This window comes from Ascidiella aspersa, chromosome 4, assembly GCF_963924565.1.
Source record: "Ascidiella aspersa chromosome 4, kaAscAspe10.2, whole genome shotgun sequence".
Classification (NCBI taxonomy): Eukaryota; Metazoa; Chordata; class Ascidiacea; order Phlebobranchia; family Ascidiidae; genus Ascidiella; species Ascidiella aspersa.
The window spans coordinates 17,231,631-17,255,524 of NC_139450.1; the positions used below are offsets into that span (position 1 = coordinate 17,231,631).

Genomic DNA, 23,894 nt, shown 5'->3' on the forward strand with positions numbered 1-23,894 from the left:
TATATTTAAAACCTGTCATGCATTATACATTTTCGTGTGCCAAAAACATAATGTAAACCCAACAATAAATAAAACAATTATCCCACCTTCACAAAATGCGGGAAAGTAAGTTTAACGAACAGTAATAAACCAGTGAAACCATTGTGCCGCAAACAATATTAATATGCAAAGAAGTCAGTTAATTTTAAAAAAGTCATTGTTCCATACCACAATCGATGGTTTAATTTCCATGGAAACTTGTTTCACTTTGCAGACTTCGTTAACCTTGCCGTTTGGTAAGCTATTCGAGGGCATCACAGTACTGCGGTTACTGCGGGTCATTTTCTTCAGCTTTTGAAAGTGGCTGTGCAGCTCATGCCTTGTATTTTTCCCAATCTACGTTAAGAAAAAGTGTTTAGGATTATCATTGTCAATTATAGTAACACTGAATGATGTTGCCCACTTTAAGTTGAAATGCTTGCATTTTCCTTAACTTGATCATGACGCAGATGAACGCAATAAATGCGAAAAGAAAAACAGCAGAAGCTGGTATCACAGATGTCATTATGTTCTCCATTTTTGACCAGTCGCGTTGACTCGTGTCGTTGCAGTATCTGCCAAATTTCGACATAAATTATGGCTAATAAACCGCATGAGGCTCGTTTAGTCGATTTTTGTTCAGTTTTGTTTCTGTTACGTTTCGCAGCGTGCTTCCGACCCGTCCGGCTTAGTGTCTTGTTTGTGTTATTTCAGTGTATTCTATAGTAAAACTATTATTTAGTCATTAGTAGTATACTCTTCAATATTTTAAAAGTACTATAGTTTGCTTAAGACGTATTGTCCCCTTTTAAATTAAACGTTTTGTAATTTAAATTAAATAAACGCAAATCTCTTAACTGTAGGTAAATTAGTGTAGTTAAGTGTTGTTTATTAGCAATAAAAAATATTAAAAATGCTAATTAAAATTGTAAGTAATAAAAGTGTATCTCTTAAATTTTAGCTTTTTTATTTTCGGATTAGTTTTCTGTTATGAGGAAATTTACCAAGAATCTTGGTTGAAAATTATAATCAGAGTGGAGCACTCATGTGGCTTCGGCCTAAAGCCTTACTGTATAGATTAGAATATACTTCATGCTTTGTGTTGTTATAGTGCCTAATGTTTATAGACAGGTTGTTCTTTGTTTTTTTAAATTGAAAATAATTCACAACGTTAGCTCAAGGTATTAGGCCCAAATGCGAATAGGGTTGATCTTAATACTAATTAACCAAGTTTCTTACCTTCCCGAAAACCCACTTTGACAAAAGCATTCGAAGCCTGACACCAGGTCAATGCAGGACGCTCCATTTAAACACTTCACATTTACACAGTTATCTTCATTAGTTTCACAAAAGCGACCAGAAAATCCATCAGCGCAATTACACGCAAATGAATCCTAAAGAACACAATAAACATTAGATTGTTACAATGCGAATACTAATTTGAAAACAATTAGAAGCGAATACGGTGAAAAAAAAGCCTAAACACAATGGCGTAAGATTCCGCCATTACGTCTCAAAAATCACATTTGGGGCTAATAGCTAAACCACCGAAAACTAAACGACTGACGAACAGCTGTTACAGATGGCCTATACGCAATTCAATACCTTGTTAACTGAATGGAAAACATGGCGTAAGCACAGGTATATTTTCTTTTGTATTTTTGCTATTAAAGTTGTCAATAACACCACATTGTTTAAAGACAGTCATAATTCTTTAAGGTTGACTGAAAATCGGTTAAGTTGTTTGTGGAGTAACATTTTGTATCTTGTCGGGTGCGAACGAGAGCCGCGACCTTATGAATCGTTTAGCTATAACGTAAAGCTAGGTGTGTTGTGTATGACCTACCGTTTCCTCGACACAAGTGCCGGAATTCATACATGCATTTGCGTGACAAAACACCTTTTCATCTTCACAGTTGTCTCCAGTGTAGCGCCCAGGGCATATGCAACTATAACAAATCGTAGTACTGGTAACCACAACAAAGAATAAAATATAAAAGGTTATAATAGTAACTGTCACCTGTACGAGTTAATAAGATCCTGACAGGTGGCGTTGTTTTGACAGGGGAGTGACTCGCACTCATTAATGTTGATTTCGCAGTCACGACCTGGAGTAACCAACAAAATTTTGCATGAATATGCGACAAAAATTGTATTTTTTAACTTAAAATTGTTATTCACCAAATAGATCATGTCTGTCAGTCGACAGGGTCGGTGCATTAATTCTTTGTCTATACAAAGTCGTATGAAATGTGAATAAAATTTCTGTATAGTTTAGTTAAGAAATAATAGGATTTCAACGATAGAATTATAACTGTAATTAGTTTCCATATTGTAAACCAAATTTCTCAAAATTACCTATAGCCTACCGTGCCGTTCATAATAAAGGCTCCTCAACATAAAACAAAGTTCAACTTCTTCGCGACCGCAATTATTCAATGTACAGCTACAAAACGGACTCCAGCCATAAGATCGAATTTAGAACAACATCAACGTCGGAATAAAATATTTCGGATAAGACTAAAATTACACTAATACCCGATAATCATAATACCGTCCAAGGCGAAATAAGTCATAAACCCGTAAGAATAAGACCTAAATTGGCAGAATAAGGCATGTACCACCTTTTATCCAACCCCAAGCCCCAGCCCATTACTAACTACCCTGATAATTTAAATCTCAACTCAATTTCTAACTTCACTCATTACCCATCCCTAACCCAAAACAGAGACAAACAATCTGGTGCGAAAACAGTGGTTCCCTAACGGCGCCGTTTAGACTAGGGCGCCACAAAAACGGCCGCTGCCAGACCGATGCCCCCCGATCGTCCTATACAACCCCCCCCCCATATTACCAAAGCCAGTATGAGTAACAGAGAAGGCCTCCTTACGCCCGTAACCTAGAAGGACAACGACCAGACCCCCGTAGTACTAACATATAACCATCGGTACCTGAACCGCATAATCGCCGACCTTCATCCAATACTGACCAACAATCCAATAACCGCGTCGATACTTTCCTTAAAGCCACCTCTAAAGCCACTTCTAAGTTATCGGCAACCGCGCAACATGCGCAACAAAGTCGTCATGAGCACATTTGAAAAACTAAAACAAAAATTTGGTAGCCTGCACTGCGGAAAAAGTCGTTGTGAGCTGTGCACACATATCAATAGGAGTCACATTATTAAAGAACCGAATGGCAGCGGCGTTAAAGTGGGAGTGAAATACAACTGTCATACCACCAATGCGGTTTACGCAGTTACATGCGTAAAATGTACCCAAACAATCTATGGAGAAACTAGACAAACAATTAAAAAGCGCATGAATTGACAAAAAAGTGACATTGGTCATGGATATGTGGACAAACCTGTTGGCGAACATTAAAATCAAGGATTACACAGTATAAAAGACTTCGAGTTTTCGTGATCAAAAAAGTAAGGAACGGCACTCAAGCGAGACTCACAGTTGAAGAAAGCATAATTAAAAAATTCAACGCCATCAACGTTGGGCTCAATCGGGATTTGGGCTGTATGTCACACAACGCCTCATAGCAGACTTTTACACCCAGCGTACTTCGAAGCGCAGACCTCCTGTTATTTTGTTTTTGCACGCTTGTGCTTCTACTTCGTGCATTTTAATTGTTTTCGTTTCTACTTTACCTAATGAAGCACGGCTGTGCGAAAACTTGTCGAAAATTCAATACAATTTGTCTTTATATAGTGCCACCTGATTACCCTCAAAATTAAATTTTATTGATAAAATGTCAACTAAACGGCAATTAAAAAAATCGGATTATATATTTTTTTTAATTTTATAAGCGATTCATATGCATTTTTAATCGATTTTGACTTCAAACAATTTTGACAAATATTGACCTAACGTCTGAATTAAACGAAATTTTGACTTTTTTGACAAGTTAAAAAAATAATCGCCCTACTAGTAACCGATAATTTCAAATAAGCCTATGAATATTGATACTTCTGTATGAGCTTTGATAACCCAGTATACGTCTTACTGCAACCTTCAACCATTATGCTCTGAAGACCTCTACGACTGTGGATGGATTCTTTTAAATTGCAAAACGGAACATGGAAAGACGTCTTAAACAAAATAGGCGGAGCCTACTCCGAAATAGTGGGTCTACGAATTCTGTTATAAAGTATTAATGATTTTGCCCACGGCTTTATCTTTTTCACAACACAATTGGTTCGTCCGCGCAAAGTCGAGTTCAACTATGGAAATTAACACTCGATCGGTACAAAGTTTTGCCACGCGGCTTGATTTTAAAGCATACTAGATTTTGTGATTTGAGAAAAATATTTACTTAATTATGACGTCACGCCATGTAAATGGCGCCGTCATTTCTAAATTTTGTATGGCCATCTCAAACAAATACCTTGAAATGCGCTCCTCGCTATCACAATATATGGATATGCAACTTGTGTAATATATTTACTTGTAATGCAGAACATACGCATTTAATGGATAATATTGGAATTGGCTCGCATAATAACAGTGTGGTGTCAACCATGAACGATCACAACAGCGGCGTGTATCACCTGAAAATCCCATGAGACAAGCGCAAGTATAATTTCCTCTTTGATCGAAGCAATATCCGTTATTTAAACACGGCTTATGTTCACATTCATTTTTCTCCACTTGGCAACGATCGCCACTGAAGCCGATTGGACAACTGCACGAAAAACTGTGGAAAAAATTAATGATTCAATACATCTTTAAATTTCATTGTTAAACTAGTTATCTTTTTACTAAAAATGTTGTGAACTATATTTATGTTTAGTCAAATACTGAAAATTATGGTTATACATGAAATACGTTCTACGAGCTTTCCATGTCATTCACCCTGACGAAGGCGACTTGCGTAGGTTGCCGAAACGTTGGTTAGGAACTACAATTACCAGAGGATTTTTTTTGCACAAAAAGGGATTATTTTCGCTTAAACAGGTTATTGAAAACAAACCGCGGGCCGAAATAATTGCTTGGCGGGCCGTATAGTTTTTTTGGTTTAGGTAAACCAATAATCGTTGTAACTTTGCTTGCTTTGCGCTCGAACCTGTTACGTTCATCTAAACAAGTTCCTCCATTTCTGCATGGAAAGACCGAACACTCGTTCACTTCTATGTGGCAAGTGCTACCTCGGAAACCTGGTGCACATGTGCAGATAAACTTGTTCATGCCATCCTCGCACGTACCGCCATTTTGACAAGGTCGGCTATTGCATTCAAGGACGTTGTTCTACAATTAAGAAAATTAGGGTTTAAAAATTTTAATAATGCTACAAAAGCTTTACTAAGAAAAGTACACCACAGCCAAAACATGACCTCGAATGGAATAGGAAGATCTGCGAAACCCAATTTTTAAACTAATAGCACCAAAATAAATACACTGCGAAAGCTACGATAGCCAAGGTTACGATTGCAAAAAAGTTGTTCGTGGTGTTGAAATGTGTATATGATATTGATCTGTCTTGTTGACGACTGGATAAAACTAATTTGGCGATAACCATGTAACAAAATTATGAAACCTTGGCTTGTGCAACTGGTTTTAACGTAAAACAAAGTAGTCCAGGTATAGCGGAACTTTTCTCACGCTAAAACATGTATTAAATCCAATTGAACGCCTGTCAATTTTGTTAACTAAAACTTTTCAGTATAGCTTTAAACTTCTGCCTATCTCATCTGTACACACTACTATATCTAACTCACTAAAATCCTTAAACGACGTTAACCCACCAACCGTGTAACAAGGGCTTCTCAATTATAAAAAATATATTAATCCAACACTTACAACAACCTAATTTTAGTGGAATTTTTATATAGGTGTTATTTGGCAATAATGCCCTATCGCTGTACGGTATAATGTTTTTTACTGTGGTAATTTGCGGTAGAATCCTTTTGTCGTTTTGTTTTGGTGTCCTAAAAGGTTTCGCTGTAAAGTCTTATACGGTCGTGGCAGGCCTACTTTTAAAATATAACGTGACTGATATTTTAATAGGACACGTATTTTTAGTGTTACCTGGCACGTGATCCCCGAATAGCCGGGCTGACACTCACACCGAAACGAGTTTACCTCGTCGATGCACATCGCTCCGTTTTTGCAGGGGTTGCTGGCGACAAAATAAAGCATAAGTTTAATTAACTTTGCTACCTTGTTATTAACGTTATAGGTGATGTTTTACCTGCCACATTCAGCGGTTTCTACTTCACATTTTGTTCCGGTGAAACCCGGTGCACATTCGCATTTGTAAAATCCTTGGCGGTTGTTGCATGTACCAGCGTTAAGACAAGGATTAGATAGACATTCGTCTACGTCGATTTCACAAAACTTTCCCGAAAATCCAGTGGCACAATTACACGTGAAACTTCCATCGCTGTCTCTTTACAAACAAAAAGCTCGTATACTATAGGCTAAATACAAAAAATAATTGTAATAGTAATGAGTAAATATAACAGTCCTGAACATCGCAGCTTTTACTTCCTATACATTTGCTTTACGGATGAATAACTCTTTCCGACTAGTATGTTTCAAAACGGTGCTTCAAACCTTTTTATGTCGAGTCTCGATTGCGCCTGTGATGCTAGACGGCTACTCATACATTTTTTTTAATGTGTACAGTTGTTAGGCCTACAGCATAACACTTTTGGATAAAAAAGATTTTACCATACACTTACATGCAACTTCCTCTGTTTCTACACGGGCTATTTTCGCACTCGTTTATGTTTACCTCGCAGTTTACTCCTGTGTAACCTTTGGAGCAAGAACACCTGAAACAAGGGAATTAAAATCACGACAAGAAAAACTAGTTTGAAAAATATTTAATCTTTTTTGTGTGAACTATATTTTAATTGCACTGCGATTAGTTACTTGTATTGGTCCATAGAGTCCTGTCTGCAAACACCGTTATTCATGCAAGGAAAGCTCAAACATTCGTTTATATCGCGTTGGCACGTTAATCCTTCCCAACCAGGTCTACGTGAATGAGGTAGACGAATATTATCATCAAGAAATACAATTTAAACAACACATAAAATCAAAATGAAAAGGTTGATATACCGGCAAGCACAGACAAAATAATTGACTTTGTCCTGGCAAAACCCATTTTGCCCGCAAGGATTGCTTGAACAATCGTCATAGTTTTCTTCGCAGTGGAATCCGATGTAGCCAGGCATACAATCGCAAGAGTAGCTAAAACAAATATATATACTATAGGCCGGGGATTCTTGAACTTGTTTTTACCGTGCACCATTAAAAATGTTTTTTGCTTCGCATGGAACAGTGTTAACAAGATTTTTTTATAGATGACATCACAAAACCAATAGACTTCATAAATCTACTGTTTCAGGTTCAAAAATTGCGAAATGAAATGAAGTCTAACATATTCAGTGCCAAAACGTTTTGTTTTAACTATGTTCTTCTCTTTGAAAAATTGAATACTTTTCAAACATTCAATAATATTTTAATTAGGCCCTCATGAACCCTCTAAAACTATAGTTCACGTACCCCCAAGAGGTCCATGTACCCAAGTTTAAGAACCCCGGTACTAGGCGAATCTTGTTCATTTGTTCGTTGTAAAGTGGTTCTCAAAATTTGTTACCTGCCAACCCAATCACGACACCTGCCGCCATTTTCGCAGGGGTTAGAATCGCATTCGTCTATTTCCGTGGCGCAGTGAACCCCAGAGAATCCGCTCTTACATCTACAGCTGTAGTGGTTTGCCTCATCTATACACGTGCCATCATTCTGGCAAGGAAATGAAGCACATTCGTCGATGTCTGAAAAACAAGAAAAAAGCCAAAATGCAAGTATCCTGCTCGGGGCAACTATATGTGCCAATAGGCCTTTGAGGTTTGTTACAAATCCGGTTTCAATAAAAACAAATATGGCTATACTATTACCCATAGCCAGGGTTGCCATACCGTCCTTATTTATAAGATTTGTCCTTATTTTGTAGGGCTAGGTCTTAGAAAACTCAAATGTCCTTATTTCTAAGAAATGTCCTGATTTTCGAATTGCGTCCTTATTTTGTCTTATTTTCAACACCTACAGCAGTGTTTCTTAAACTGGTGAATGGTTCACCCCAGGGTGAATCAAATTTTTGCTGGGGTGAACCAACCAAAAGGGGTGAATAAGGGTAAACCGTCCGAAATGGCTGATAGCTCTGCAGTGAATAAGGGTAAACCGTCCGAAATGGATGATAGCTCTGCAGTAAATCGACTACTGAACTGGTGTTTTTGTTGTTGTTTTTTTGGCTTGTTGGTTTGCACAGTGTATATAAGTACAAAAATTTGGTGACTGTGTTTTGTGCTTTTGTTGCTTTATATTTCTGGACTCGAGAAATTGTAAATTTGCAATGGTAAAACTTAGCTTTAATTGATCTTAACATAAATCGAAACAACCTAAGTCATTTTGTTCTGTTATATATAGACGAGATAGTTTTATCATATCATTAGACTAGGGTGAATGAAATCTGGAGATAGATGCTAGCGGTGAACAAAACTAAAAAAGTTTAAGAAGCACTGACCTACAGAACCTCGATCGTTTTCCACTGGTAACCAATGTTAAATTATATTTTTTATGACATCATAAATGAAAATACTTCCGTCCCAGTGTGGCGTACAAGTCTCAGGATTTTACTTCTAAGTGGTGTGATAGCTAGGACAGTGGTAATGCAGTTTTGGCTAGAATACAGCAGCTAAACACATTTTAGCAGTAAACGGCAGTTACTGTTGTTTAGGTACAGCAGAATAGGGTGCGGCGAAGGCAGCATTTTTTTGCGTAGTGGTTGGTAATGGGGAAATGGGTGCAATGCAGTTGACACTTCGATTAAATCAGCAAAGCTATAAGCAGGAGTGGCCGACACTTCGATCGCGATCGACCGTTTGATCGCCACTATAACGTTCGTTATATGCCCCCCGGTTTATGCGCAGAACGCTATATGAGGCTAAATTCTTGTAGCGAAACGCGTCTCCTATTTCAGCCTCTTAAACAACCACACACAGTTTGAATTTGAAACTTGTTGTTGAACTGAAGAAAGAATCAAAGAAGCTGGCACAATATAGGAAGGAGACGCGTTTCGCTACAAGAATTTAGCCTCATATAGCGTTCTGCGCATAGACCGGAAGCAAACAGCGTCAGTACATAACATACAAACGCCAAGAGTTAAGGCAAATGCAGTCAACAAAGAGCAAATTTACACTCTTTTAAAGTTCACAAGAAAAGGCACAAGAATAATCTTCCGAGTGACAAATTTGTCCTGTTACACGAAAAACAGCAATACAAACTTGCGCCACGACAGTCAGGCGAAAATGCAAGACCGCATGTATCAGAAAGTTAGTTCACAACGGTACTGCACTAATGTCTTATAGAAATCGGTAATTACTGGCAAATACGATGTAACAGCCACATTTCACCTGGTTGATCGCATGTCGGATTTTTAAAATAGCGTTCTTCAAGCAATATTAACAGGAATATAGACCGAAAAACAAACCATGAACCTTAAATAAATTGCTGGAGTCCGTAGTTTCTGGCAAAAAGTATGTAATATGATATGACACGGCTCGGACAAATACAATGCATGTCTAAAAACGTTTTTTAGATGCTAATCTATTTTCCGGTTGTGCTTATTTTTGGGTCCATGTCGATGGCAACCCTGCCCATAGCACTATATGTATTACAGCTACAGGTATAGATATAATCAAACAATCCAGGCAGAAACTACATAAAATATTTCTACGGAGCCGAATGTCAAATAATTTGAAGTGGGGCACGTTACTTGGTTTGATCTAGTTGCAACTTGCAAGTAACCTATCGATTAAAAACTGATATAACTTGTTACTTTTGGCTGAACTTTAATGCCTAAATCCTCACGACTCCAGCCTAATCAAGGTGAAATGGAAATGTACATTCGTAATTAGGTAAGGTAGGCTATCTATAAAGTCAAATAGCAGTTAAAATTTCTATGTAAAGAATAGGGTACATAAAGGCGGAATTTACAGTAAGCAGACAGCATATAACTATTAAAATATCTATAAAAACGTAAACACTGTTGTAGAGCTTGTCCTCAACTGTTAAGATCCATTGTTCTTGTAAAGGGGTGACCAACCAGTCAGAAGCCAAGAGCAACATTTCTTACTTAACTGCAAAGAACCACATCTTACCAATGGACAAAATTAAGTATCACCCTGTTTCTTCCTCACTTGCACACACACCTTTATACAGCAAGATTTGTTATAAATTGGCATAATTGTTTTGACTCTTTTTAGCGATAATTACTAACACTGCAGGACTTTCAAATAAATGTAACTATACTCTCTCTATAAAGTACTGAAATATGTTGCCTTGATTCTGCAAAAATAAATAAGACCTAAGTAGGTTTGTATCGCGTAATTTTGTTTAAGGGGCATGGTAAAAGAGTAACGCAATAAAATAATTATGGTACGCAAATATTTAACGAAAAAAATGAAAATGCAACATAAATTGAAAGGGCAAGGCGACAAAAACCTTCTCTTCTCAGAAGTTAGCAAAAAGCCATAACATACAAAACGTTTTTTTTTGTGAAGATTTTCCTAAAATCAGAATTTCTTGGTGAATTTGTTTGGAACGTTCAAGCGCGAAAACGTTTTGCACTAAATGATTAGAAGAGGAAAATAACTTAAGTGCAGAAAAAGTGACACCGGACCTCTTAAAAAACCTAAATAGGTACAACTTAACGTAGTAGCCACGTGATCTCGCGATCTGCGGTTTGGCCACCCCTTTTCTAGTAATTGTTAAATGTCCTAAACTGCGGACCAGCGCTTTGAATATACTGGATCGTTGTAGGTATCAAGCGTGTCAAAGCCAACAAATAATCTCAACTAGGTTAGGCTCACAGCCTTTTCAATGCACTTTTTGGTAGTCAGTTTAGCCAATAATTATATCCGACATAAAATGATATATATTCGTCTCACTTTACCTGTACCGCATTGTCGTCCAGTAAATCCAGGCCCACATAAACAAGTATAAGAACCCAGAGATGATGATTGACAGGTACCACCATTCTCGCATGGATTGCTTAAACATTCATCGATATCTGAACTACAAATGCATTTAATTTTTTTATTAAAAATAATTTTTTTTGTAACTTCATGTGTTTTGTTGTGTTCGGTATATTTTTGCATATGTAAAGAAAATAGGAAAAAATATAGTTTAATAATAACAAAGTTGGACAGAATATTTAGAATCAGTAAGTCGCAAGCTTAGCATAATAACATGTAACGTATCACAAAATAACACTTAAATAAATAGTCTACAGTTGTAGACTGATGATAAGAATGTTACGAACTTGAGTAAGCACTTTTTCAAATTGCGATTGAGTTATATTTTTCTTTCCGACTCCCATTAAAGAATCGACGGATTTTACTGCTTGTGTGAGCAATGCACACAGACGTATGTTGAAATATACCAATAATCCTTAAATCACCTCTATCTGTTGGTTCACCCTTGCAAAAATTTTAGCCATCATGGGGCGAACCACTCAACATTTTAAGAAACGTTTGTCAAGATTAGCAAAAATTGTAAATTAAGTTAATTTTGGCTTTTAAACTAAAAAACTCTCGGTGTTATGTACAACGTAACATAGTTACATCATTAAGAGACCTTATAAAAACATGTAAACTTTAAAAACAGCGTTCAATGCTCAAAGTCAAATATAGTATGGGGACATTGCCTTATAAAAAATAAATTATTTAACGACACGGCCTATCGGCAATAGTGTATCTTACCTGCAAGTTTTTCCTTCCCAGCCCGTCTTGCATATACATTGGTATTCCGATACTTTATCCACGCATTGTCCACCATTCTCACATGGGTTAGACCAACATTCATCTACGTTGTGCTCACATTCCTTCCCGGCGTACCCAGATGTGCATGAGCAACTGAGGTTTTAAAGCAAGGTACATTACACAGTTGCTTTTTTAGCAGTAGGCTACAATTTTTGATTCTTGGGTGGCAAATCTTATGACCTCCCTGATGCGCAACAATTGACAACAAAAATGTAAACTTGTCAGCGTTTTTTTTATATTACAAGGACGGCAGGACGCCCAAAACCTATTTTTTGGGATTGTCGGTCTTCCTAACTAAATATGGTCTTGCTTATTTCCAGTTCGTATTAGTTTACTTACAAAAATAAAACCCTCTGAACCTACCGAAAGTCCGTATTTTGGGTTTCGCAAGCACCTCCGTGAAGACATGGTGACGTAAGACATGGATCCTGTACTTCACAATTCAACCCAACCCAGGTTTCGTCACAATCGCAGTCGTACCTTTAAAATGTGATAAAAGTTTATTCAAATAAAAATATAGTTAGCGCCTATAGGTTAAACGTTGGAAACATATTTAAGAGCATATATTTTATGAGCAGGCTACTCACGAGTCTTGCACAACTTGGCATTTCCCCTTATCTCCACACGGATTGTCGTCGCATGGTCCGTCACCACTCTAATTTAGGTAAAATTCAATATTGAAAACTTTTTTTAATCCAACTTAAACTTTCAACGAAATAAAATTAACTGAACACATTTAAACGATGTAGAAAAATTACCCTACAATTAGCTTTTTGTGTAGCCATCAATACATTAGATAAAAAAATAGATCGTGAACTTACTCCTTCAGAGGAACGTCTTTTTCGCCCCACTGTTTGTAAATGTTCTTGTCCTTTTTCTTTCATAAAAATATACTCGTCATTGCAGGCGGATTCGACGACAAGAACAAGCAACAGTGCGGTCATAAACACGAAAAGAAAGCACATGGCAGCGCAAAATACTCGGATTTGCACATTTATCTGCAACAGCATATTAGCAAGATCCTAAATGCTAGAGTAGAAAAAGAGAAGCGCCCTCATAGTAAATCAGGATAATCGTAAGATAAAGCAACAAGCTGGTGTATTTAGTGGCACTTGATTAGCTTTATTGCGAGTTAGAGCACTCGGTATTCAAGTGTTATCTTCTGGACGAGCCACAGTCCATTCAGATCGATGGTTGTCATCGTAACACAATGCTTTGTTCCTCCGATAACAGGGCGACGCGTGTCAACAATGTGATTAAATTGCTACAAACTTAAAATCCGGTTTCTATTTTAAATTTTTTAAACTAGTAAAACAATATTTAAACTTTGGAACACTATATACGGATCTGTTCATACGTTTAATGGTGAACCAATCACTGATGATGGCATGAGCATTTGCCGAAAGCATCGCTTTCTACGTCTATTTGGGCCGTTATTTTTATCATTAAATATTTAAACTTTTAACCTAAATTTGATATGAAAAGACAAAGGAAATGATAGTGCACAGTAAAATGTTAATTCCATAACCCACTTTTTAGAACTTCTGGGTGTAAAGCTACTCACATAATTAAATAGATAAAGATTTGAAGCAAGCTTTGCTGGTGGTTAAATATGTATAGGCTATGACGTTGGACCTAAATTATGACTCTGTTTGACATATTTTTCATGCAAACGTTTAATAAATGGCAAAACCAATGAAACTGCATAGTTTAAGAAAAAACAAACAATAACAACACCATCCCCACCATCACCACAACAACAATCACAACAAAACCTAAAAAACTGTTTTTCTTTTAACAAATGTGTGTTATACATTCTAACATCTCTTTGCTGTTGTACATTTAATTTAATATGATTCTATATACTCACTGTATAATGTAGATCTTGACCTCCAAATAATTTAAGTTAATTGGGTATCGCATTCTCGGTTTGAGTATAACTAAACACGAGGTGAGACAAGTTAATCACATTTATTTCGTTTTGTGCCACTTAAGGTCAATTAAGACAAAAGATCCTTAAAGGCCTTCAATGATACTTGGCAGCGTTTAGTACCAGAAAGTAACCTATTACTGTTGGTATTGTGGGAAACAGAAAAGGGTCAAATTGTTGCAGTTTAAATAAAACTGTAATAGAACTGTAATAAAAAAATTTGGTTTAGAGAACTGAAAATCCCCCAAAATACTTTGTCGGTGGCGTTAGCTATTTGGTATAACAATAATTCGCAACAAACGATAGGCTACATAAAATACGTATAAGCCATATTTTATGTTGGTCTTCCACACAATACAGTTTGCGGTTGGCACATTTTCTGGTCTTTCATCAAGCGTTACTTTCAACTCTTTTGGCCCTTATGCTTATAGAATACATGTCTATTTTGACACATAGAAAATACAAAAAAAAAAAAATTCTCGTACCGCGTGCATCTATTTATGTTGCTATAAAATTTTGCTCTCCATTTTGATAAAATTGTTTTAGCCCAAAAGCGTGCGTCCTATCGCATCATCAAAAATAAAATTTTGGGCAACTTAAACGTTATAAATAAGGCGTCCTGCACTTTGCGCGAATCTATTACATCGTTATAGCTTTGTTATTGACAAAAAACGCCCAATCTGAAACTTTAACCAAATAAAGGAACTATGTGGTGTTCATAAGGTTACTTTTTATAACCTTCGTTGAAATGTAACTTGTGACGTCACGTTATGCGGTAACTCTGTGACGTCATCTCTAAAAACAATTGTCATGCCCTCCAAAAAAAATAAGATCCTAGATCCGCGCCTGATGGCGATATACGCTATAGCTTACAATTATTTGGGCATAGTCCCGATTACAATCATTTGTTTACTAATTTGTTCTTAAAGCAATGGTTCCCAACTTTTTTGTGGCTGCATATAACCTATAGGAGCTTTTTATAGTCGCTGCGCACCACCAGCTTTGAACAACGGTCTGCCTAAACTTACTCATGTTTATCATATTATTTAAAAAAAATCGCTCCTAGAGATATTCCATTCGCATGTTCTAGATCAGTGGTTCTCAACCTTTTGTGCTTCATGGCCCCCTTTAAAAGACTCCTGACGCTCTTACCCCCCTGCTTATAAAAATACTGTTACAGCGAGAAACGTTGTTTAATTTCTATGTTGATGACGTCACAATGTTTCGGTTTTTCTCATCTAGTTTCTCAAATGTTGCTAGCAAAAAGCACATGGCGCAAGTTCTTAACTTTTAGTTGCTAACTGTAAATTGGGTTTTTCTGTACTAGTTAGTTGTATTGACAAGTCGTATTAAGCTTAGAATTTGTAAGAAGTTAATAATATTACGTTTATTGTTTGTTTAGTAATTGATTACAAACTTTAAATTGCAATTGAAACCTAGCCGTGACTGATTATATCCAAGTTAATCCTGGATCCCTAACAAGTTGGTACGTACATTTATTGTGGCTATATTTCCTTATCGTCAATATAAAAGTAAAAAGCCATTTAATTAGGATTAATATTGTTTGTGCTAAGTTACGAATATCTTGAGTTCTGTTAATGTTATGCTGTAAATGCCCGTCTGCCATAGCCGTGTATGACGTCATAATCGCATTTCGTTGTGTTGATTTTTCGTTCTGTTTAACAGAGAACCGTCACCGTTTAAGACTGTGTGGCAACTATAGGCAGTGCTGGCGGGGACGCGTTCCAACAAAAAACACCCATGCAACGGTTGATGTAGGCCAGGCTACATAGGTCGCTTAGGTGCAGCCACGACCGTTACATTGAAGTTCTCAACTTTTCTGGAGGACTAACGTGAGAACATTGAAGTTCTCAACTTTTCTGGAGGACTAACGTGAGAACATTGAAGTTCTCAACTTTTCTGGAGGACTAACGTGAGAACATTGAAGTTCTCAACTTTTCTGGAGGACTAACGTGAGAACATTGAAGTTTAATTGACTGTTTCAACATGGTTGTAAATAAGGCAACGCTTAATGAAATCGTCAAGCAGCTTAATTTATCGTACAAAGAAGCCGAGGAATTAATGGTTGACTTTAATAAGGTCGACCAGTTAAACAAAAAGCTGTCGTTAATTGCTGAGTTGTACGAAGAGTATCTGGAATCACATTACGCTTATGTTAATGCCACAAAAAATAAGAAACATAAAGAATGCGCTAAGAAAGAACTGTCCAGCATGAAGAGTGGAAAAGAAGAATTTGACGAGCGTATTAAGCAGTGGTTTTCTAAAGTTAAAGAGAGAGAGGAGGTGCACAGTCACAAGTCTAACCACAGTCATTCTTCAAGGTCATCTAGGCCCACAACGCATATGTCCCATGCTAGTTCCAGGTCTAGCACCAAACGCACTGAAGCTGCTGTTCGCAAAGAAAAGGCAGCGCTTAGAAGAAAGCAGTTGGAGGAAGAGCAGAAAAGAGAAGCTGAACTTGAACAAATAAAACGACAAAAGGAAGCTGAACTTGAACAAATAAAACGACAAAATGAAGCTGAACTTGAACAAATGAAACGACAAAGGGAAGATGAACTCGAGCAACTGAAAAAAGGAAAAGAAAGACAACTTGAACTCCTAAGGGCAGACCACGAGCTGCAAGTCGCGACGGTTGAAGCCGATATTTGGGAGGCGCGATCGGTCACAGGTTCACACGTGTCTCGTCATCGGGATACCGTCCGATTTGCGACAGATGTTTCCCCGTGCTCCCAAGTGGAAGCTGATATGGGAGTTCCTGTAAAAACAAGTCCGGAGTCAAATAACGTCGTGCCATCGCAACGAGAACCACAAGCAAGTTGGGAGGAACTGTCGCGTCCTCAGGGTATATGCCAAGCGTCGCCTAACCCTGTGTCATCCAGTACGGCTGAACAGAAGCCGCAGGTTAGTGAATTTATGCATTTTGCTTCTCTTCTCCAAGATGGTATGGATTTGCCAAAGCCAGACTTGTTAAATTTTGATGGAAATCCTCTACAATATACACGATTTATTACGACCTTTGACGAACATATCGCCAGTCGCGCCATGACTGATGGAAAGAAATTAAGCTACCTTATACAGTTTTGCACTGGCGAAGCTAATCGCCTAATATCGTTCTGTTCTGTACTCGATGCCAGTACTGGGTACAAAAAGGCTCGACAAGTGTTACACGATAATTATGGTCGCCCATTTATCATTGCCCGTACCTATGTTGAACGATTAACAGTTGGTCCAAGTTGGAAGCCTGACGATATTGATGGGTTACAGAAGCTTGCACGTAATTTGGAGGAATGTAATGTGACACTGTCTCGTTTAGGTTACTTTGCTGACATAAATAACTTCGAACATTTGCTCAGTATTGCTAAACGTTTGCCATTTAGCATGCAGCAACGATGGAAAAGACACGCCGGAAAAATCGAGCTTGGCGGTACCGAGCCTCAGTTTCAGCATTTAGTGGAATTTGTGCAGAATGAAGCGTCGATTTCGCACACGCTGTTTAGTAGAATGATGAGTGAAAAAAGAGAGCATGCTCCACAGAGAAGCGCCGCAGTGAAGCCCCAGACGAGAACTCTTCGAGCGACGGCACACGCCACCAGCGTCACCACCACAAAACTGGGTGAGAGACAACCTGGTCGAATGGGAAAGCCAGGTGACTACTGTCCTGTATGTAATCGCGCACATGAGTTAGTACGTTGCTACGACTTTAAACGAATGCCATTGAATGAACGCCTAAATGTATTGCGACGAGCAAGGCTTTGTGACAACTGTTTTTGTCGAGGTCACATTGCAAGAGGTTGTAATAAGGAGGGTTCATGCTCAGTGGAAGGATGTCGTCGCAAGCACCACACGCTCTTGCATCGCGATTACATCAAAAACGCCAGCTTTCCACCGAGGAACAATCAGAACCAGAGGCCAGTAGAACCGCCAAGGGAAGACGGTGAAAAGCCGGCCGTCACTTCAACATCGTGTGCCGCCAAGGCGTCAGTACGTCCACAGGTTGGTCAACGGGTGTATATGAATATTGTTCCTGTAAAAGTAGTAGGCAATAATGGGCACGAGACCGAGACGTATGCCTTTGTGGACTCTGGTTCTAACTCCACGATGTGCGACAGGCGTCTTCTCGAGCTACTTGAAATAAACGGCGAGGAAATCGAGTACTCGCTTTCTACTGTAAACGGAAGGTCTATGTCAAAGGACGGTGCAGTTGTCAAGCTAGCCGTCAAGTCCATAGACGGAGAAAATACTGTCAATTTGCCTTGTGTGATTACAGTTGAAAGTCTACCTGTTGCGCCCAACAGATGCGATAAAAAATGGTCACACTTAAAGGGGATAGAATTCGCGAAAGCATCTAACGACGAAGTGCTACTTCTAATTGGTTTAGACGTGCCCGAGGTGTTTTGGGTCGAAGAGGACCGAAGAGGGAAACGAGGTGAGCCAAGCGCTATAAAGACGGTGCTCGGTTGGTCACTGTTTGGTCCCGCTTCGTCTCAGTCCAGTGATCTCGGTGTGCATCACGTTAAAGTCAACCACGTAAATTTGTCATGCGATTTGCTGCACGAGCAAGTCAAGAAGATGTGGGAAACGGAGTTCAAGGATTCCAGTTTGATTCCCGGCGTAGGGATGTCTAAGGACGACAAGTACGCTCTCAAGCTGATGAATGACTCGGTGAAACTGAAGGACCGTCACTACCAGTTGCGGTTGCCATGGCGCGCAGGCTCACCGAACCTGCCGAACAACCGCATACAAGCGATGCAAAGACTAGGATACCTAAAGCGCCGTTTGAGCAAAGACGACTCCCTTTGCAGGAAATACAAGGAGACAATCGAAGCGTATGTGCGCAATGGCTACGCTCGCCGTGTCAATAAGGAGCCTGTGAATGACCAAGTATGGTACCTGCCCCATCACCCCGTTCTCCATCCGCAAAAACCGGGAAAGGTGAGGGTAGTGTTCGATTGCGCTGCAAAGTACCGCAACACGTCATTGAATGATCAACTGCTACAAGGACCCGATTTAATGAACGGCCTCGTAGGTGTGCTGCTAAGATTCCGCCAAGAGAAAATTGCATTAGTTGCTGACGTAGAAGCGATGTTCCACCAAGTGAGGGTCGATCCAGTGGACATCAACTGCTTACGGTTTGTTTGGTGGCCAGACGGCGATACGACTAAAGAGCCTGTTGACTACCAAATGTTGGTTCACCTGTTTGGCGCAACGTCGTCGCCATGCTGCGCTAGCTTCTGTCTTCGACGGACCGCAGACGATAATAGCAAGGATTTCGCCCCTGAAACTGTTGCAACAGTCCATGAAAACTTCTATGTCGACGACTGCCTAAAGTCTGTTGCAACTCCTAATGAGGCAACAAAACTAATCAAAGAACTACGCGAATTGCTTCAGCGTGGTGGTTTTAATTTACGAAAATGGTTAAGCAATTGCGAAGAGATTTTGGACGCCGTTCCAGTAGGCGACACAGCTAAGTCGTCGTTTCCGTTAAACGCCGAAGTGGAAAGAGTACTTGGAGTAAGCTGGAATTTTCGGTCTGATGCCTTCCAGTTTGACGTTAATTTAAAGCAAAAACCTGTCACGAGACGGGGTATATTGTCTGTTACCAGTTCCCTGTTTGATCCTATGGGATTTGTGGCACCTGTGGTGTTGCAGGCCAGAATGCTGCTGCAAGAGCTGTGTAAGCAAAAGCTGGGATGGGACGAAGAAGCGCCGGACGACATTGCTAGTGCGTGGCACCAGTGGGTCTCTGAGTTGCCAAATTTATCCAGCGTACAAATTCCCAGATGTTTGAAACCAAACGACGTCGAAACAATTAAGTGCTACGACTTACACCATTTCGCGGATGCTTCATCATACGGTTATGGAACAGTGTCGTATTTAAGAGTCGTTGACTACGAAGAAAGAGTACACTGCACTATTCTGTTCGCTAAAGCACGCCTAGCTCCACTGAAAACCGTTTCAATACCGAGGCTGGAGTTGACTGCAGCTACTCTTGCTGTGAAAATGGACCAGGTTTTACGAAAGGAATTGAATCTGAAAATTCAAAAGTCTGTGTTTTGGACCGACTCAACGTCAGTTTTGCGGTGCATCAACAACAAAACGAAGCGTTTCCCTACCTTTGTAGCGAATCGGCTCACGAAGATAGACGAGGGTTCGGATGCATTGCAATGGAGACACGTGCCAACGAAGCTCAATCCAGCCGATGACGCGTCCCGGGGGTTGAGTGTTAAGGCCCTCATGGAAAGAGACCGCTGGTTCAAAGGTCCGCCGTTTCTGTATCAGGATGAAACCCAGTGGCCGTCTAGTCCGCTATACGCCGATGAACTACCTGACGAATTTGTGAAGAAGCCACCGTCAGATGTGAAAGTCCACTTCGTTTCACACAATCCCAACTGTTTAGATACGCTGCTACATCGTTACTCGTCATGGACGAGGTTGAAAAAGGCTGTAGCTTGGTTGCTGCGTTTCGTAAATTACATACGAAATAAGAAATCGAAGTTTGCATCATTGTTGACTGTACCTGAACTTAAGACTGCCGAACGCGCAGTGATCAAGTACGTGCAAAAACAAAACTTCCCAGAAGAAATCCGGGTTTTGTCACAGTGTCAAAAGGAGCGCGGCGCTGGTAAGCGCGCGCTAAAGAAAATGACCTTGCAAAAACTGAACCCGATGTTGGTCGAAGGCGTTTTGCGCGTTGGAGGGCGCCTTAATTACGCTCCGGTGTCATACGATCTGAAGCATCCTGTGATACTGCCACACAAACACCACGTAACGGACTTGATTATTGAGGATCACCACCAAACAGTTCGCCACTCTGGCATGGGTCTAACATGAAACTTGCTGCGCCAAAGATATTGGGTCGTTCGCGGAGGAGTTGCTGTACGACGAGTGCTTGGAAAATGCATTTTCTGCCGCCGACGAAACGCGCCCAGCGGACAACAGAAGATGGCCGATTTACCGCGTGAGCGCATTACGCCTCACCATCCGCCATTTTCATTTGTGGGCGTCGACTATTTTGGTCCGCTCATGGTTAAACAAGGCCGTAGCGAAGTCAAACGCTACGGGTGCTTGTTTACTTGCTTAACGATACGTGCGGTTCATATTGAGATCGCACACTCAATGACAACTGACTCGTTTATTGACGCGCTTCGCAGATTTATCGGTCGCCGAGGTAAACCCAAAAAGATTTTTAGCGACAACGGAACCAACTTCGTGGGGGCCGAGCGCGTTCTCCGCAAATCATTGCAGGACTGGAATCAATCTCAGATAATTGACAATCTGCGACAGAGCAACGTCGAATGGGCATTCAACCCGCCCGCCGCCAGTCACATGGGCGGTGTCTGGGAAAGGCAAATTCGCTCAGTGCGCAAGATTCTGAATGTTTTGATGGCTGGCCAACAGCCTGGTGACGAGACCCTCAACACGTTTATGGTGGAAGTAGAAGCGATTCTAAACTCGCGCCCGCTTACACCAGTCACGATGGATCCGGAAAGCGACGAGCCGCTAACGCCGAATCATTTGGTGTTGCTCGGTCGCTGCGATACGCTGCCTCCAGGCGTCTTCGATGAGAAGGACAACTACGTGAGGCGGCGATGGCGCCAGGTGCAATACCTGGCAAATCAATTCTGGCTGAGATGGGTTGCCGAGTACTTACCGACATTGCAAATGCGGCAAAAATGGACTGTCCAGGAGCGCAACTTCGTGCGCGATGATCTCGTTCTCCTTGCGGACAACTCGGTTCCGCGGGGCCAATGGCTCTCTGGGAGAGTCGTGGAAACCTATCCCGACAAAAAGGGATCGGTTCGGAGTGTGTTGGTGAAAACCAAAAATGGGACACTTAAAAGGCCAATTGCTAAATTGTGCCTCATTTCCGCTGCGTAACGTCGCGATTTCTGCGTTGCTATGTAAATTGTAAATACGCCTGTTCCTTGTTGTTCTCGCTGTTTAGTAATTGGGTTAAGATGTGCTCTAGTTCGGATACGCACATCGGGGCCGGGAATGTTACAGCGAGAAACGTTGTTTAATTTCTATGTTGATGACGTCACAATGTTTCGGTTTTTCTCATCTAGTTTCTCAAATGTTGCTAGCAAAAAGCACATGGCGCAAGTTCTTAACTTTTAGTTGCTAACTGTAAATTGGGTTTTTCTGTACTAGTTAGTTGTATTGACAAGTCGTATTAAGCTTAGAATTTGTAAGAAGTTAATAATATTACGTTTATTGTTTGTTTAGTAATTGATTACAAACTTTAAATTGCAATTGAAACCTAGCCGTGACTGATTATATCCAAGTTAATCCTGGATCCCTAACAAGTTGGTACGTACATTTATTGTGGCTATATTTCCTTATCGTCAATATAAAAGTAAAAAGCCATTTAATTAGGATTAATATTGTTTGTGCTAAGTTACGAATATCTTGAGTTCTGTTAATGTTATGCTGTAAATGCCCGTCTGCCATAGCCGTGTATGACGTCATAATCGCATTTCGTTGTGTTGATTTTTCGTTCTGTTTAACAGAGAACCGTCACCGTTCAAGACTGTGTGGCAACTATAGGCAGTGCTGGCGGGGACGCGTTCCAACAAAAAACACCCATGCAACGGTTGATGTAGGCCAGGCTACATAGGTCGCTTAGGTGCAGCCACGACCGTTACAAATACCAAGCCATTAATCAATAAATAAATGCACTTACTTTCTAAAAAATTAATAAATAAGTCATTTTAATTTAGATTAACTTAGTTAGTCATTACAAATCTTGTTCTTCGACGCGCCAAGGCAGTTTTACATTCGGCTTTGTTTTGTACTTAACCAAGCGATGTCACTACATTCAACGAAATGATTTCTCGATTTTCGTTTTAATAATGCTTAACTATTAGCCTACTTGACAAATAAATTCTGCATAAACCGCTGATTGTTGGCCTAAAAACGACCTTCAATAACCTTGTTGCGTACTTTATGCGTTTTACGATGGAATATTTATTTTGCAACTGAACGCCCTTAAAGGAAATTGCGAAATCTCTGCACCTGGCCGAACAGGATTTATCGGACACCTAATGGTTAAGGCGAAGGGTATCGCATCTAATAATTGGCCGCCCGAAAAAACGCTGACGCCGCACTGCATGGCTAGTATAAAGCAGCACAGTAACTGTTTCGCCACAGCGACAGGCATTTAACCAAACTTGCCACTCGCGAACGACCAATTAGGCGTAACATTCCGCAATAAAACGTATAAAAGGGACCAATATTCAACTTTGGTTAAATATCCCTACTGACGAGTCAAAGCAGGTGTCAAAAAAATGTGTTATGAAGCGTTACAATAAAGTTTAACATTAATATTAAAAACCACAACTTTAAGTTAACTGGCAAATTTTGAAAATAGTGACACTTTTGAACACTATATACGGATCTGTTCATAAGTTTAATGGTGAAAATAACGGCCCAGATAGACGTAAAAAGCGACATGCTTTATTGTTTAAACGTTTCGGCAAATGCTCACGCCATCATCAGTTATATGAGGGCCACATCAGTTACACCCGTTTATATACACTTTAGTCGCATAAAGGAATGATAAAAAGGTGCGAAACAAGCGTCGCAAAACGATAGATAAAAAGGCGGCAGAAGCGAAGTGTAAGCTACCTTCGAGTGTGCGTCTGACGAAACAGGTGCAGAGCAACTACGACATCTATATATTTACAAGCAAAGAAACAATAGTAGGACAGTCACATCAAAAATACGCAATAAGTTAATTAGGTATTAAACAAATACAGAGGACCGACTTAGAATCAACGTTTAATTCCGGTTTATAGCATTGAATGGAAATTGATTCCAGTAACATTAGTCGATAGCGGGCCCTTGCTGTTCCAAGCACTTCCGGGTTTTTAAAGTCCACTACATGGTATTTTGTTTCTCGCAGGTGGCTTACACCTCGCTTCTGCGCACCTTTTTATCTATAGTTTTTGCGACGCTTGTTTCGCACCTTTTTATCATTCTATTATGCGCCTAAAGTACCAATAAACTTAGTGACACTTTGGTTTTCGCAATATCTAGCTAGAGAGTTATGCGGTTGAGAAACCTTGTTCTAGATCGATTTAAGGT

At 39.8% G+C, this 23,894-nt stretch overlaps 5 protein-coding genes across 5 annotated transcripts; 4 read left to right on the forward strand and 1 right to left on the reverse strand.

Moving 5' to 3' along the window:
• Positions 1-409: 409 nt before the first annotated feature.
• LOC146148446 (uncharacterized) lies at positions 410-12,822 on the reverse strand. The gene is made up of 17 exons (XM_083388034.1): positions 12,679-12,822; positions 12,445-12,512; positions 12,221-12,337; positions 11,798-11,950; positions 10,990-11,111; positions 7,633-7,810; positions 7,092-7,223; positions 6,903-7,007; positions 6,710-6,802; positions 6,217-6,414; positions 6,054-6,144; positions 5,092-5,273; positions 4,577-4,710; positions 2,039-2,126; positions 1,865-1,967; positions 1,258-1,412; positions 410-593 (listed from the first exon to the last, which is right to left on the reverse strand). The coding sequence occupies exons 1-17, from the start codon at positions 12,820-12,822 to the stop codon at positions 410-412; spliced, it is 2,247 nt and encodes a 748-aa protein (XP_083244160.1).
• A 2,639-nt stretch (positions 12,823-15,461) lies between these two features.
• LOC146148447 (uncharacterized) lies at positions 15,462-17,106 on the forward strand. Its single transcript, XM_083388035.1, has 3 exons — positions 15,462-16,284; positions 16,384-16,709; positions 17,032-17,106. The coding sequence occupies exons 1-3, from the start codon at positions 15,795-15,797 to the stop codon at positions 17,104-17,106; spliced, it is 891 nt and encodes a 296-aa protein (XP_083244161.1). The 5' UTR covers positions 15,462-15,794.
• An 80-nt stretch (positions 17,107-17,186) lies between these two features.
• On the forward strand, positions 17,187-17,762 carry LOC146148448 (uncharacterized; the record flags this gene model as incomplete). Its single annotated transcript, XM_083388037.1, has 1 exon — positions 17,187-17,762. A coding segment is annotated over exon 1 (576 nt), but the record flags the coding sequence as incomplete, so codon positions are not given.
• A 45-nt stretch (positions 17,763-17,807) lies between these two features.
• On the forward strand, positions 17,808-20,639 carry LOC146148449 (uncharacterized). The gene is made up of 2 exons (XM_083388038.1): positions 17,808-18,074; positions 18,216-20,639. The coding sequence occupies exons 1-2, from the start codon at positions 17,820-17,822 to the stop codon at positions 20,637-20,639; spliced, it is 2,679 nt and encodes an 892-aa protein (XP_083244164.1). The 5' UTR covers positions 17,808-17,819.
• A 235-nt stretch (positions 20,640-20,874) lies between these two features.
• Positions 20,875-22,120, forward strand: LOC146148450 (uncharacterized). The gene has a single exon (XM_083387442.1). The coding sequence runs from the start codon at positions 20,925-20,927 to the stop codon at positions 21,684-21,686; it is 762 nt and encodes a 253-aa protein (XP_083243568.1). The 5' UTR covers positions 20,875-20,924; the 3' UTR covers positions 21,687-22,120.
• The last annotated feature ends 1,774 nt before the right edge of the window (positions 22,121-23,894 follow it).